The sequence below is a fragment of the Trichoderma citrinoviride genome, assembly GCF_003025115.1.
Source record: "Trichoderma citrinoviride strain TUCIM 6016 unplaced genomic scaffold BBK36scaffold_4, whole genome shotgun sequence".
Classification (NCBI taxonomy): Eukaryota; Fungi; Ascomycota; class Sordariomycetes; order Hypocreales; family Hypocreaceae; genus Trichoderma; species Trichoderma citrinoviride.
The window spans coordinates 776111-789343 of record NW_020194712.1 but is presented as its reverse complement, the minus strand read 5'-3'; the positions used below and the strand labels follow the sequence as shown (position 1 = coordinate 789343).

Here is a 13233-nt window from a genome sequence, read left to right as displayed (position 1 = left end):
GCGAGGCTATACATGGTCCGTTTCTGAGACAAATCTCAAAGATAAGGGAACCTTGCCTGTTCTCGAACACCCCATACTGGCGCTCCGCGTTGCCGATCCACCACCTCTGCCGCAACTGGTTCAGGATCATCCCACCTTTACATATAGGTCGTGTCTAATCGCAGACGGCGACACAGACACAGCGCAGAGAGACCAGGCCAGGACGGATGAAGAGAGATTCTGGAAGCAGAAACAGCCTCGACTGCGCTTGATCGCATCACCAATATGGACCGTCTGGGAATGTTCCAGGTGCCCCCTCTGGGGCCACCACCGCTTACAAACCAACCACCACAGATCTTTGGCGGCTCATATCTCCCCGATGGACTTCCGCCAGACTTGGCGGCGCACATGTTTCCAGACTCCAGCTTGTTGCTAGACGACAGCAGCGATGCCAAGAGGCGGAGAATTGCTAGGGTAAGGCTCCCCTACGCTCACCGAAGCCACTTATATGTGCCACGAGTGAGGAATCATGACCCAAGTTGTTCGAGGTGCTGACGAATCTTTTCCCCCTCTCCAGGCCTGTGATCAATGCAGAAGGAAGAAGATCAAGTGCGATGGTAAGCTGCCGGCGTGCACTCATTGCACCAACTACAAGACCGAATGCATCTTTACCCAGATCGAAAAGAAGAGGGCGACGCCAAAGGGGTACGATTGCCCAAGGACTGCCATTCACGCGCTTTGCTAACACGCACAATAGTGCCAAATACATCGAAGCACTGGAGAACCGCCTAGCTCGCATGGAAAAGCTTCTTCGGCTGGCTGGTATGCTCTCATCTGTTTCTCCCGGGCCGAGTTGAAGTCGCTTACACAAGCTCCCCCCCCCCGTCTAGGCATCATCGTGAATGAGGACGACGACCTTGCTGAACTCGAGAAGAGACTCACCGAAAAGGCACGACAGACCGCCGGCACTCAAAGCTCAACCCCTTCCTCGCCGTCACGCCTCACGTCGGAAAGCGACGGCACGGCCTCTCCCAGAAGCTCGGTGACGTCGCCAGGTTTCCAAAAGGACAAGGACAGAAGACAGGATGATAAGCACAAATCAATCGCCACCCCCGTGAGCCTCCAGGGCGAGGAGGAGGTCGAGGCATTGTCAGAAATGATGTGCTCGCTGGTAACCAACAACTCCGGAGAGACCAGATATATCGGTAACTATCGCCAAGTGCAGCTCTTGCCGAACATGCTTGACTAACTGGGCCGCAGGCTCCTCGTCCGGCTTCTCCATCTTCTCACCAAAGGGCATTCAATGGATCAACAACAAGACTGGCGATGTCGCCTTCCAGAACATGATCTCCGAGGTCTCCGAAGATGACCACAAGTGGACGAATTGGAAGCCTGAAATATTCAGGGACCTGTTTCAGCGGCCTGTCTTCCGACCCCTACCGTCCAAGGCCGAGGCCATGTCTCTGCTTACAGATTATTTCGAGAACTTCAACTGCATGTTTCCGCTCTTCCACCAGCCGACCTTCATGCACCTGGTCGAGCGCCAGTACTCCGATGACCCCTACCAGGGTTCGGGTTGGTGGGCAAGTCTCAACTGTGCCTTGGCCATCGCTCATCGCCTGCGCGTCATGAGTAATCTGGTTCCGCAAGAGGAGGATGACAAGGCTTGGGGCTACATGAAGAACGCTATGGGCGTCTTTGCCGAACTTACCATGCGCAACACGGATCTGCTGAGCGTCCAGGCTCTGCTTGGGATGGCTCTCTTCATGCAGGGGACACCCAATCCTCAGCCGACCTTCCTATTGATTGCTGCCGCCATTCGGCTTTCGCATAGCATTGGCCTCCACAAAAAGGGCACGGGATTCAACCTCAATCCCATCGAAATCGAGCAGCGCAAGCGTGTGTTTTGGATCGCTTACATGCTGGACAAGGATCTCTGCCTGAGATCAGGGCGCCCCCCTGCTCAGGATGACGACGACATGAACGTCGAGCTTCCCGATGCCGACCCCGAGGACAACATTGGCAACATCCCTCTGGCAGATGGAAAGGGCAAGATGAATCTGTTCCGAGTCATGTGCGAATTCGCCGTCATCGAAAGCAACGTCTACAAGAGGCTGTACGCGGCCAAGGCAGCGAAGCAATCCGACGGCGAGCTTCTTGCAACGATCGGAGAGTTGGATCAACAGCTGGAGGAGTGGAAGGACCGGATCCCCATCGACTTTAGGCCCGAGCATGAAATCAGGGCTTCGCACACGCCTCTTATCCTCCATATCGTCATGGTGCATTTTACTTACTACAACTGCTTGACAACCATCCACCGCATGTCAGTTCACCACGGCTTTTGGACCAGCCGGCTTGCCAACTATGCCATCTCAGGCCAGAATGTGCGGCCACTGAACCCCAGAGTGTATTCGTCTGCCATGCTCTCAACAGCAGCAGCACGGGCATCCATCTCACTGCTCAAGTACATTCCCCAGGGAGACTTTTCTTGTGTGTGGTAAGTCAAACAGAGACATGGACCTTGTGTCCCCAATCTTCATGTCATCTGGAAGAAAGACGACTAAACATGCTTCCAGGTTGATTCTCTACTTCCCAGTCTCGGCACTAGTCACCCTTTTCGGCAACATCCTACAGAATCCTCTCGATCAGCGTGCCAAATCCGATGTCCGACTGATGAATCTCGTCGTTACATTTCTCTCAATGCTTGGTCAGGAGGCTGAGCAGGGCGGCGTCCACAGAATGCTGGGCATCTGCTCCGAATTCTGCCGAATCGCGCAGAGAGTCATTGAGAAGGCTGAAAAGGAACAATCTTCTCGACGTAAGCGCAAGGCCGTCGACACTCCAGGAAGCACAGACGCCCGTCATCAATCTTCCTCGCCCAACACCGCAGCTACCGCCAAGTCGATGACGCCGGCATCATCCTCTACCCAGACTCCACAGCCGACAAACACCGGAGCAACGACGACACCGCAGACCAGCGTCCACGATACGCTGACGCCCGAGTTTGCTGCTGCACGTGCCTCGATTCACAATGCAGCCAACAAGGCCACGCCATCAGGCTCGTCACCGTCACTCGACCCTACGGGGTGGACACAGGACTACCAGATGCCCCAAGACGTCGAGTTCGAGTCCTTCAGCGATCTGACGGGATTCGGCAGTGATGTTCAGTCACCGCCTGTGCCCAACGGCCGTGGCTTCCCGCAACCGTTGCTCCCCCAAGACCTCTTTTCCTTGTCTATGAGCCTGGATTGGAACTGGGTTGAGATGAGCGGAGGGGCGTACCCGACGGTCGAGAATGGCAACTTTGGCGGCCTCGAGAACACGGGGGTGCTTGATCCACGAGAGCAGAGGCAGTGATTTGTTCAAAATGTTTGAAGAAGTTTGTTTCATCTTTACAAGGGCTATTTGTGATGTACGATGTTGGGTGTCTGGTGCTGCAACATGATTGGTTTAATACGATGGATGATGATGAGTTTCTGCTAGTAGCATGATTCAATGTCAGCGGGTAGAATGTGATTTAGCATGGTTGATGAGCGTATTGCAATCTCATCTCTGTTCATACGCCATTTCTACTGTCTCATCTTTTCTGTTAGCACAATGGAACAAGTTGAGGCATGATGAATTTCTCTTTATTATTACAGCTCTGTGCCGTATCCGGTATTGTTAAGCTTGACCCGTCGTCTTTCAAGACGATTGTATTATAGCGTGAGCTACTCGACATACAAAGAGCAAATTGTGAGTCAAGGTGTTTGTGTGTGCCAAATAGATATACGCTGTGACCCAGCTTTTTTTTCTGAAATGTGTGTTGCTTTTCCCCATCTAAGGGTATCTGTTTTTGAACAAAACAAAACGCACAACGAGCTATAAGTTTCCCCCGAAAGTAATGAGGAAAGTTGGGGAGGCTATTAAAAACAAACCATCATCGCCTTTTGACCCCAACTTCCATCGTTCGAGGGCACAGAAAACTATAACTCGTGACAAGAGGGGGAGAGACAGAGAGCCCAGCTGTATCCCATATGTCTCCTTACCGCCCTCGATATCCCCCCGAAGACGTTGCATTGTCTTTTGAACCCTCAAGTTTGTAATTTTTTTGTGTCGTTTCAGCCGTCTCATATCCCGTCCAAATCGTTCCCACTCTCGCGCGATCCCTTTCATGAGAGCCTTGTTTCCCCCTGTGCGGCTTTCCAGCGTTTCAAAGCCGCCGTTTCGTTCTCCTATCAACCCCGGTAATTTTTTTGGGTTTCAGATTTCCAACCGGCCCTCTGCTGCTTTGTTGTAAGGGGCTATAAACGAATAAGATGCAAGAAGCAAAACCGATAAAATCAAGCATAAACACAGGGGGAAAAGGGGAAGGAAAATGAATGGAAACATGAAAACAAAGAACGAAACAGACCACTTCTGGAAATAGAAAGCCTCTGCTCGTCAAACGTACACACACCCCTGGTCTCTCCCGAACGCCATGCTAGACAAAACCGCAAATATGTGCATGCGAATTCCTCTTTGTTCGAGGATGCAATAAGTAAAAGAGTAGATGGCGGATAAAACAATTGAGAAAAATCAAAAAGCAAGCCGGTAACCCGTTGATCTCTCTGCGAGAGCCGAGTGTTCATGTATCGTAATGGAGAGCCTGTAGAAGTGACAAAACCCATTGTTTCCTCATAGCTTTTCTTTTGGTCCGCGACGGACTACCCGGGGCGTCAAATCAGCGACGAACTGAAAGGCGATGGATTCATCGAGAGCATTATTTTCAGCTCTCCGTGAAATCACTTTCGGTCAACTCTGTTGAAAAGGCATGATGGCTTTCGAACGATCGCATGTGTCATACTCCAACCATTCCAGGCCCATAGCTGGATTGGCGCATAGCGCTGGGGTAAGGCGGTGTGGCTCCTGAGCTCTGCAAGAGGTTAGCAATGAACGGTCAGAGGAGAGCCTTGAGTTTCCACTTGCCTTCTTGCGACGCTTCTGGCCCCCTTCGCCTTCGCCCGTAGAATAGCCTGTTTCTAGGCCTGTATCATCATCGGGAAAGCCTTCACCGTATCCCTCGTAGCTGCTGTCTCCATATGACCGTTTCTTGATGCTCCGTTGAGGCCGTGCGGGGCTTTGGCCGGGCAACAACGGAGCCTTGGGGCGGTTCATGGCAGCCCCAGGCATGGATATCAGAGGCGTGTTGGGCGCCGTCGGTTTCGCGGACGGTGCCTTTGAACTATCACCATTAGAGCCAACGTCCCCCAGCACCGACGTGTCCCAAACCGATTTCGCGATTGGGCCCTTGGCCATGGTCAGGGCGCGGCTCAGGGACGCCTTGGTCATCTCGGACAAGCCATCCATGAGGTTGCGGCCCTTGACCTGGTGGACGTTCCATTCGTGGTCGGGAACCTGCAGCATGGCCAGGAAATCCGAGGGCGAATCCTCCTTCTTCTTCTGGACGTCAAAGTGTCCAGCGACGCCCAGCCGCTTGATGTGGCCCTTGTACGTCTTGCGGAGCGCGTTCTTCTCGCCGTTTGGCTTCTCTCTGGCGACTTCGGCGGCCAAGCCGGTCAAGTCAAACATCTCGTAGAGATCCTCCGACGTCCTAGGAAGAGACTCGGGATGCGCTAGATGGATAGCAGTGTCAACAAAGCAGAGATCTTAGGAACGGCAAGAAAAACATCCCAACGACTGTCGAGATCGCGTCTTCCAAGGGCGGAGGAGCAGCGAGACGAGAGCAGCGGAGGGAGTCTTACGAGATTGCAGAAGGAGATATTTCGAGCCCACGTCCAGGTGCAAGTCCTCGAGGGCGGGCTTGTCGTCATCGACGTGCGCCTTTTTCAGCTCACGGTCGTCGCCGACATCCTCGAGCGGCCGCTTTCGCTTGTGCGGCGAGTCGTCGAGCATGATGGAGTCGGGGTGCGAGTAGCTGCCGTTGACGCTGTGCGCAGGCGTGGGCAAGGTCGTCGTTCCTGATCCCGCGACGGCCACAGAGCCGGACGAACCGAGTGAGGGATCCGAAGAGGTTGCGGGCGAGAACTGCGAGGGACTTTGGGGGGTCTGGGGGTGGAAAGACATCATGAACAAAGGCTCCTTCCGAGGGACTGGAGTGGCGTGTCGCGCCAGGCCGGTCGGCCGAGAGATGGCTGCGGTAAGGGGAAATTGCCGACTTCAGGCGGACGACTTCATACAACCCGGCCGAAAAATCGTGATCGTGACGGAGAGGTCTCGGTGCCGACGTCTCTGGCGATGACCCGACGATGGCGGAGGGCGGACGGCCTGCAATGAAAACAGCAGGTCCCGCGTCGGCCAGCCAAGAACAGCAAAGTCTGGGGCCTTTCAAGGTTTTCGTCGGTGTCGGAAGGGGGCGGAGGGCGAATCGCTGGAGAATTCCGCCGCGGCGCAAAGACGCACTCGATCGAGAGAAGAGAGAGAGCGCGAGCGAGCGAGCGAGGGCGAAGACGTGCGGAAATGCGTCGATTCTGCGGTTGGACGGGGAGGGCGATTGTCGGGCGAGGGACGGGGGCGATGATGGAAGCGCTGAGGGTTGAGAGGCGACAAATGCTGGCTGGAGAAGCGAAAAGGTGGAGTTGGCTGGGAGAAAGGCAGAGGGCGAGCCTGAAAGACGAGGCAATCAATCAGGTGGGCGGACTCGGGTTCCACTGGGATAGTAGTACCTAAGGTAGATTGCCAGACTATACTCAAGGGTGCTAACGTACAACTAACGGGGGGCTCCAGCGGCTGTCAGCACTGGCGTCCGGTGAGCCACAGAAGGGCACCGGCGCTAAGCTCCAAACAAACGCGTCTTGCCGAGGATGCGCCAGAAGCCTGTGCGGGTTGCGGGTGCGGGTGCGCTTCTTGCGGCCCTGGAACGCATGGAACGTTGCCGGGCGAGTGAAGGGTCTGGGCTGTGATGGGGGAGTGTGACAAGGGCGACGACAAGGCGCTTGCGGGCGGGAGCGGACAAGTATACATACAAGTAGGCGCTGTAGCAGAAGAATGGAAGCGGGAAATAGAACGAGAATGACGCTCTGTTGTGGAGTTGTTTTACTTAAGATCATCACCCAATGCTTCGATCAGCTGGGTACGTCGAGGTACGAGGCTCTCGGCTATCTCCCGCCGTATTAGGCAAAAGGCTTCATCGGCATGCCGTCCGTCTGCATGTCTCAGCCTCAGCAGAGACAACTCGCCATAACACTCACTCACGATCAGGCACATGCTACATCCATCGTACTACGAAGGCTTCGTATTGACCAATACACTTGGACATACAGAGCAAATACAGGCTGTACTGTACATGTATTCTCGCCGTCGGTGAATCGGCGCGCGCCAAAACTTCACCTCACTCCACGATGTTTCGATCCTCGTTTCAATAACCCAATGCTTACATAAGGGAGCCACACCAACGCAGAAACTCATTCAAGGCACGAGAACGGCAAGCATCAGGCTAAATCACATGACCTGCGGGGACACGGGGATCCAACGTTTCCCATCTGCAGGAGAAGAAAAACTCCGCTCGTTCTCTTTTTTTTTTTTCTTCTCTTTTTTCTTTTTCTTTTTTCACCATTATACCGACCAGCAAAAATCGAATACCTATACAAGACCGCCGTCGGCTTACTACACGATGCCGTCGACGATTTTTTTCGATTGTTCTTTTCATTTGCTTCTGGTCCAGAGCACACTCCTCGCAGCAACCTTGCCTAAAACCATCATCACGAGGGCCCCGTTTTGTGCGGCTACCATGATGCGGTGATGACCTGATGCAAGTGACATTTCACTACGATATCGCTGGATGATTCTATGTGTTTCTTTGGGGGGGCAAAGGGGCTGTCGTTGGTGGAGGCTTGTGTGAATGCCATGGTTGCCGATGCTCGACTTCCTTCCTTCACCTTCGTGACTTTACCAATATGGATAGATCCTTGGGATACAGCCACGATATCAGCGTACAATCGACGCCCATATATACTAATTTATACATATACCAAGACTGTTTCAGAGTTGCAAAATGTAAGCTACTTCCAGATCAATATCAATACTCCTGTAAAGTGTCGTCTTCAACACAAAACCACCCCCTCCTGATGACACCTAACATCTGGTAAACCTACCTGCCGTGCTGCCGTTTTCAGGAGAAGTTAAGCAATCTCTTTTGCTTTACATCACTGTCAACCACATGGCTGCGTGCGGAGAAGCAATAGGCTTGACTGACTGTGGTGATTGCCCTCAACGCAAGAGAACTTGAGCTCGGATTTGTTATTCACGTGCTGACCGGAGTTTGCACCCAGGCAAGCCGACCAAGCGAGCAATACCGAACAGCAATGCTCATCTGGTGTGATATGAATGGCGAGACCCAGAACTGATAGTTCGTTGCTCAAACTACGTACAACTTGTAGCATCACGCGGCTCGTATCTACGTCACAGCTACTAGTAATCACCGCGAGAGAAAGAGTCAACATCATCATGACACCAAGAAAGAAACCTTTTCCATTGTCATCTTTGCCCAACGACGAGGAGCATCCGGCTGCTCAGAAAGTATCCATGTATATACAGGTAAATGTGAAAAGAAGAGAAGAAAGGAAAAGAAAGAAAGAAAACGAGAAGACGGTCACGCCTCGGCGTGCCCCATCTCTCCAAGCTCCTTAAGAGAAAAGGAGTAAAATCAAGCATGTTCTTGTAATCTATACAACTGAACGAGAAGAAGAGAAGAGAAGAGAAGAGAAGAGAAGAGAATGAAAGAATGGTTGATCGAAAAAAAGAGTTTGAAGAAGAGAAAATGAGGGGAGAAAGGAAGATAAAATCCAAGGAGAAAGATAAGAAGAGGAAGATAAAATGAAGAGAAAAAGGCCGGATGTTCAGATGGAAATTGTGTCGTGCCCAACTCCAGGAGGGTATTCGGTATCTCAGATCCCGCACGCAGTCCCGTCGTATCGCTCCAGGTCAATGCTTTTTTGTAAACGCCAGCTATTCTTCTCCCAAGTCCCGACGTAGAAAAGGTAGCTTCAGGCTGATCACGCTCCATCACCCTCAGACGTGCTGATCTCGTAACTTTGCTTTCGAAAGTGTGGCGTGCTTATTCCCATAAGCCAACGGCACCAGTACCCGTTCTCTCGCGCCTGTCCGACTCGCCGAGCCCGCCCAGGCCCGTCCCTAACACATCCCAATGCGTAAATCATTTGCTGTTCGACTCCAGAGGAAAACCATGATCAAAGAGAGGCAAATCATATCCAAGGTACGGGTATGAGAAACTCCTGGCCTCGTATATATGGCCGCTGATGAAAAAGGAGAAAGGAAAATGACAATACACGTGCCGCGCGGCAGGCACTGGCTTTTGGAAACCCAATGGGCCGTCAATCTTGTCCCCATGGTTATGTAGCTATGCCTTCTTAGCTTCCATGGCCTGATTCGGGCGAGTAGATATAGTGGTCAGTTCGTCATCGCGACCACATGTCCTTGTTCTTCGACGAAGACAATGATTCGCTGCCCAGGGCGCGAACTTGATTTCTGCTTAGCCCGAGCTATGATATAAAGAGGGCCTCGTCTTATCCAGAGGCGAGGTTGCGCCTCCATGACTCGAATAGCCTCGTTCTCGTTTGAAGGGGACTGTGCCGTTCAAGTCATTGATGCCGTAGCTCTCGTTCCGTTGCTGCTGGTTTGCATAGTCCGACGTCCCGCTGGGAAACATGCTTCTGGTTTCTGTTCGAGCACCATGGCCGTTCAATCCGCTCTGCAATGTCTGGGAAAATCCAGCAGTTCCCACCGAGTCTTGGTAGTCCCTAACACTTGGCGGTCCAACCGGGGTCCGCGCCTGTGGTGCTGCCAGTGAAGGCGTCAACGGTGCTGACAATGGAGCAGCGCCGTAACTGGCTTGGTACGTTGAGGAAGCTCCATATTGAGCAGACGGCCCGGCTGCCCGATGGCTATGTGACTGCGGAGAGTGGAGAGGCCGATAGTGGTCCGTCGTATTCAGTGGCAACGGGCCCGAAGCTGAGGCAGCTCGAAGGCGAGAGCCATTCTCAGGCGTCTGCTGGAAGTTTGGATAGCTCAAACCTGTTGACGATGACTGCGTATTGCTTCCGCCTATGAGTAACTCTACATTAGCGTGAACCTTCAGCTGAGACCGCTATGTTAGTAGTTTCCAACTTACTTGTGTACGGGCTCCGGTCAACGCCTGCCGAGTTACTGCTCGTTGCTTGGCTCATCTGGCCGGACTGGTAGACCAGTGGGGATCGATCAGGCACATTAGACTGCGTATTTACCCCTGAATACATATAATATGACTGTAGCGACTCGGATCTTGGTCTGGATATCGGATCTCGGCCATTGTAAGCTTGGTGTGGCCTTACTCCTTGGCGATGGGCCTCCAAAGAATTGTGCGCAACGCCACCACCATGAGGAGGATAGCGCTCACTCGAATGTGGTGATATCGGCGACATTACTCCAGACGAATTGACTGTGCTGGACGTATGGAAGCCGATACTGCCAAACGAAGGGGTGAGTCCGGTGGGCGATAGATGGTCTGTTCCCTCTGGACGCCGAACGTCTACCATTAGGGGCCTCATGATCGGATTGTTCGGGTACGATGGGTGGTGTGCGAAATCCACGGGGCCGGCCAGAGGCATCGGCATGCCATGAACAGCTCCGTAAGGGGAGTGTAAGGCTTGTACGTTGTCAAAATCATCCGGAACAGCTCTCATCTTGATCATTCGGTCACGGTCATCGGCGTTGAGTCTCTTGATCTTCGCTCGCCTAACTGACTGGTTAGGCCCTATTGCATATGACCTCTTCCTGCCTTTCCACCCCAGAGCTTCGGACAAGTCAATCCTTTTTTGAGGGCGACTCACCTGTTTTGAAACCAAACCTGGACTTGCCGAGGGCTTAGTCCAGGTATCTCTCTGGACAGCCGTTCCCGATGGGCAGCATCAGGGTGAGGCTGTTTCGCGAACTCGCTCGTTAGGAACCGTGTCTGCTGGTGGGTGAGCCTTGACCGTCAGATTAGCCTGCTGTCACTTTCTTTCTCCAGCCAATGCCCGGAAGATTACCTGAAGCGCTTCATCTTTCTGCGCGCCGCCACTCGCTCTGCCGTAGTCTGTAACAGTGAGTCTGTCTCCTCTTCGGCTATATCCTCGTCGCCCAAGGCATCATCCGCATCGTCTTTAGCAACCGCCACGGATTGGTCTTCTGATTCAAATCTGTCAGAGGCATCATTCAAGCCTTTCGTCGCAGCTGAAGCTGAGTTGATGTGGGTTGAGGGCGCAGGTTCTCGGCCAGTAGCTCTGTTAGGCATCGGCGTTCCGTCCAGCAAGAGGGGTGCCGTCTTCATGCCTCTCGAATCTTCATTCCTCTCTGATGATTCGGCAGGCCGATGGGGGTGCCCGTGCTCTCCAGCTCCTCCACGGTAAGCAGGATGGCGTAAATTGGGTGGCAGCGTTGGTTGTCTTCCGGTATGGGCATCCAGTCGAATGTTTCCGCCCTCTACCGCCGGCTGCGGATGGACTGCTCCCGAGTTGGCATGATTCGATTCGGCGGACGCAGGATAGGCAGATCCAGCTGGCTGGGGAAGATAGGGATACTGGCCCTGCCAGTCTGGCTGTGTCGGTAGTGAGGAGTCGTACTGGTCTGACATGCGTGGACTGGGTGAAGCTTTGCCAGGAGCTGAAAAGTATTTGCCGAAAGACCAGTGGCTATTCTCGGTGTCGGAGGTCCTAGTGGCGAGCATTGGAATGGAAGTTACGCCGTCGGACGGAGAGGCGACAGCGAGATCGCCCACACGACTTGTTCGAGATATGCTCGAATACTCTGCCAACATCAACTCGACGAGGGCCTGACGGGCAAGCCACTACCGCCCAACAGGAGGTTGTCGATAGATACAGGCTCCGAAACAGGCAAAGGAGCTTACGTGGTTGTGACAGATGCTCGTGGTAAGCCGATAGTTGGATAGAAGGTGCTGGTTGAGTCGTCTCGCTCGCGAGTTGTGTGAAGCAGAAACTCGAAACCAACCAACCAAATGATATATCACGAAGACCAAGCTGAGCTATGCTAACAGGAAGTGGCACAACACAAAAGGCGGCCCAGATTAGTTTCGTCTAGGCTGAGGGGGCGGGATCTCTCTGAAATGGGACTCGAAAAGGGACTGCTCAGATGCCGCCCAGCGGAGAGCTGTACTCGTACTGTTGGTAATTCTCGTACAGTGGGCGTATTATCCCTTTGGCCGGGTTGGCCAAGAAAGAAGTAGGTAGTTAGCCGCCTGCAAAAGCGAGAGAGCCAGTGAGTGACCCCTGTCTGAACGAAGTTAGGGCCCGAGGTGGCTATCGAGTTCAGGTCTCAAGACTGATTTGAAGGGGTAGCATCTGGGTTAGTTCCAAGGTTCCACGAGGTAGGATTGGGATATACTTGTATGGTGACATGAAAATGAGGACGCATACCACGCGCTTCAAGTGGGGTCCCGACGTCGATGTAGGTGCAATCGATGGTCCTGGAATCATCAGCTCGCAGACAGGTATATGCCTCGTGCAGGAGTGAGGTGCCGGGCGGTCCCAAGATGCTGGCAGGATGACTGGACTGACTTGTCCCGGGCCTGGCAAGCCCCAGATCTGGCCAGAAAACAGTGTACCCGTAATGTCCGTTCGAGGGGGTTTCAGACAATTGTCCGCAGAATACGGCAGAGCTGGAAGCTGCCGCTGGAGACAAGTGCTTGTGTCGATGGAGAACAAGCTGTGGGGGGGGGTGTGTCTCCGTACCTGGTACCTGATGAAGGAGGATGGGGTGGGCGGCCTAGTGGGCAGCTTTGAAGCTTCGTGATTCGAGAAAAGCCGCACTGTAATGGGCCAGCACCGCAGAGCATGCACTCTCACCCTTGCGGTTGTCGGTTGAGCTACCAGGAGTCTTCCGCGTTCCAAGATCGGGAAAGAGGGACCACTACCAGGAAGGGTATAATTGAGAACGGCCCCTGGTAAGTTGTCCCCAGGCTTTCTCACGACGATTCCACCACGGACTCATACCTTTCGTATAAGTGAGAACCGGCTTGCTGTCATCATCTCAGCGAGAACAAGGAGTTGCGACGGCTTCACTGGCAATACCGGCTGCTTGGACCTTCAAGTCAACGAACGATGAGTCGATGAAAACAAAGCGTCCGCTATGATGGACAGCGGCAGCAACAGCGCGGATCTGGGCCCTCGGTCGAGCAAATCAAGTAGCACTACCACTAGCATCTGCAGAATGCGTGTAGGCCAAGAGGGGGGCGCTCAGCCGCGCCGACGCAGTGATCCGATGCTCACTTGCGCCGGGTATGCA

The 13233-nt window shown here is 53.4% G+C and overlaps 3 protein-coding genes across 3 annotated transcripts; 1 reads left to right on the top strand and 2 right to left on the bottom strand.

Moving 5' to 3' along the window:
* Window positions 1-264: 264 nt before the first annotated feature.
* Window positions 265-3336, top strand: BBK36DRAFT_1114476 (N-terminal binuclear Zn cluster-containing protein; the record flags this gene model as incomplete). The annotated part of the gene is made up of 7 exons (XM_024890032.1): window positions 265-453; window positions 557-684; window positions 737-801; window positions 870-1184; window positions 1240-2476; window positions 2556-2839; window positions 2936-3336. The coding sequence occupies 7 exons, from the start codon at window positions 265-267 to the stop codon at window positions 3334-3336; spliced, it is 2619 nt and encodes an 872-aa protein (XP_024751328.1).
* Window positions 3337-4798: 1462 nt separating this feature from the next.
* Window positions 4799-6024, bottom strand: BBK36DRAFT_1207133 (Rox3-domain-containing protein; the record flags this gene model as incomplete). Its single annotated transcript, XM_024897380.1, has 3 exons — window positions 4799-4863; window positions 4923-5573; window positions 5703-6024. 3 exons carry the CDS (start codon window positions 6022-6024, stop codon window positions 4799-4801), a joined length of 1038 nt encoding a protein of 345 aa, XP_024751327.1.
* A 3556-nt stretch (window positions 6025-9580) lies between these two features.
* Window positions 9581-12745, bottom strand: BBK36DRAFT_1104058 (hypothetical protein; the record flags this gene model as incomplete). The annotated part of the gene is made up of 6 exons (XM_024889179.1): window positions 9581-10032; window positions 10088-10689; window positions 10785-10922; window positions 10983-11737; window positions 12438-12505; window positions 12601-12745. Coding segments are annotated over 6 exons (2160 nt in total), but the record flags the coding sequence as incomplete, so codon positions are not given.
* Between the last annotated feature and the right edge of the window lie 488 nt (window positions 12746-13233).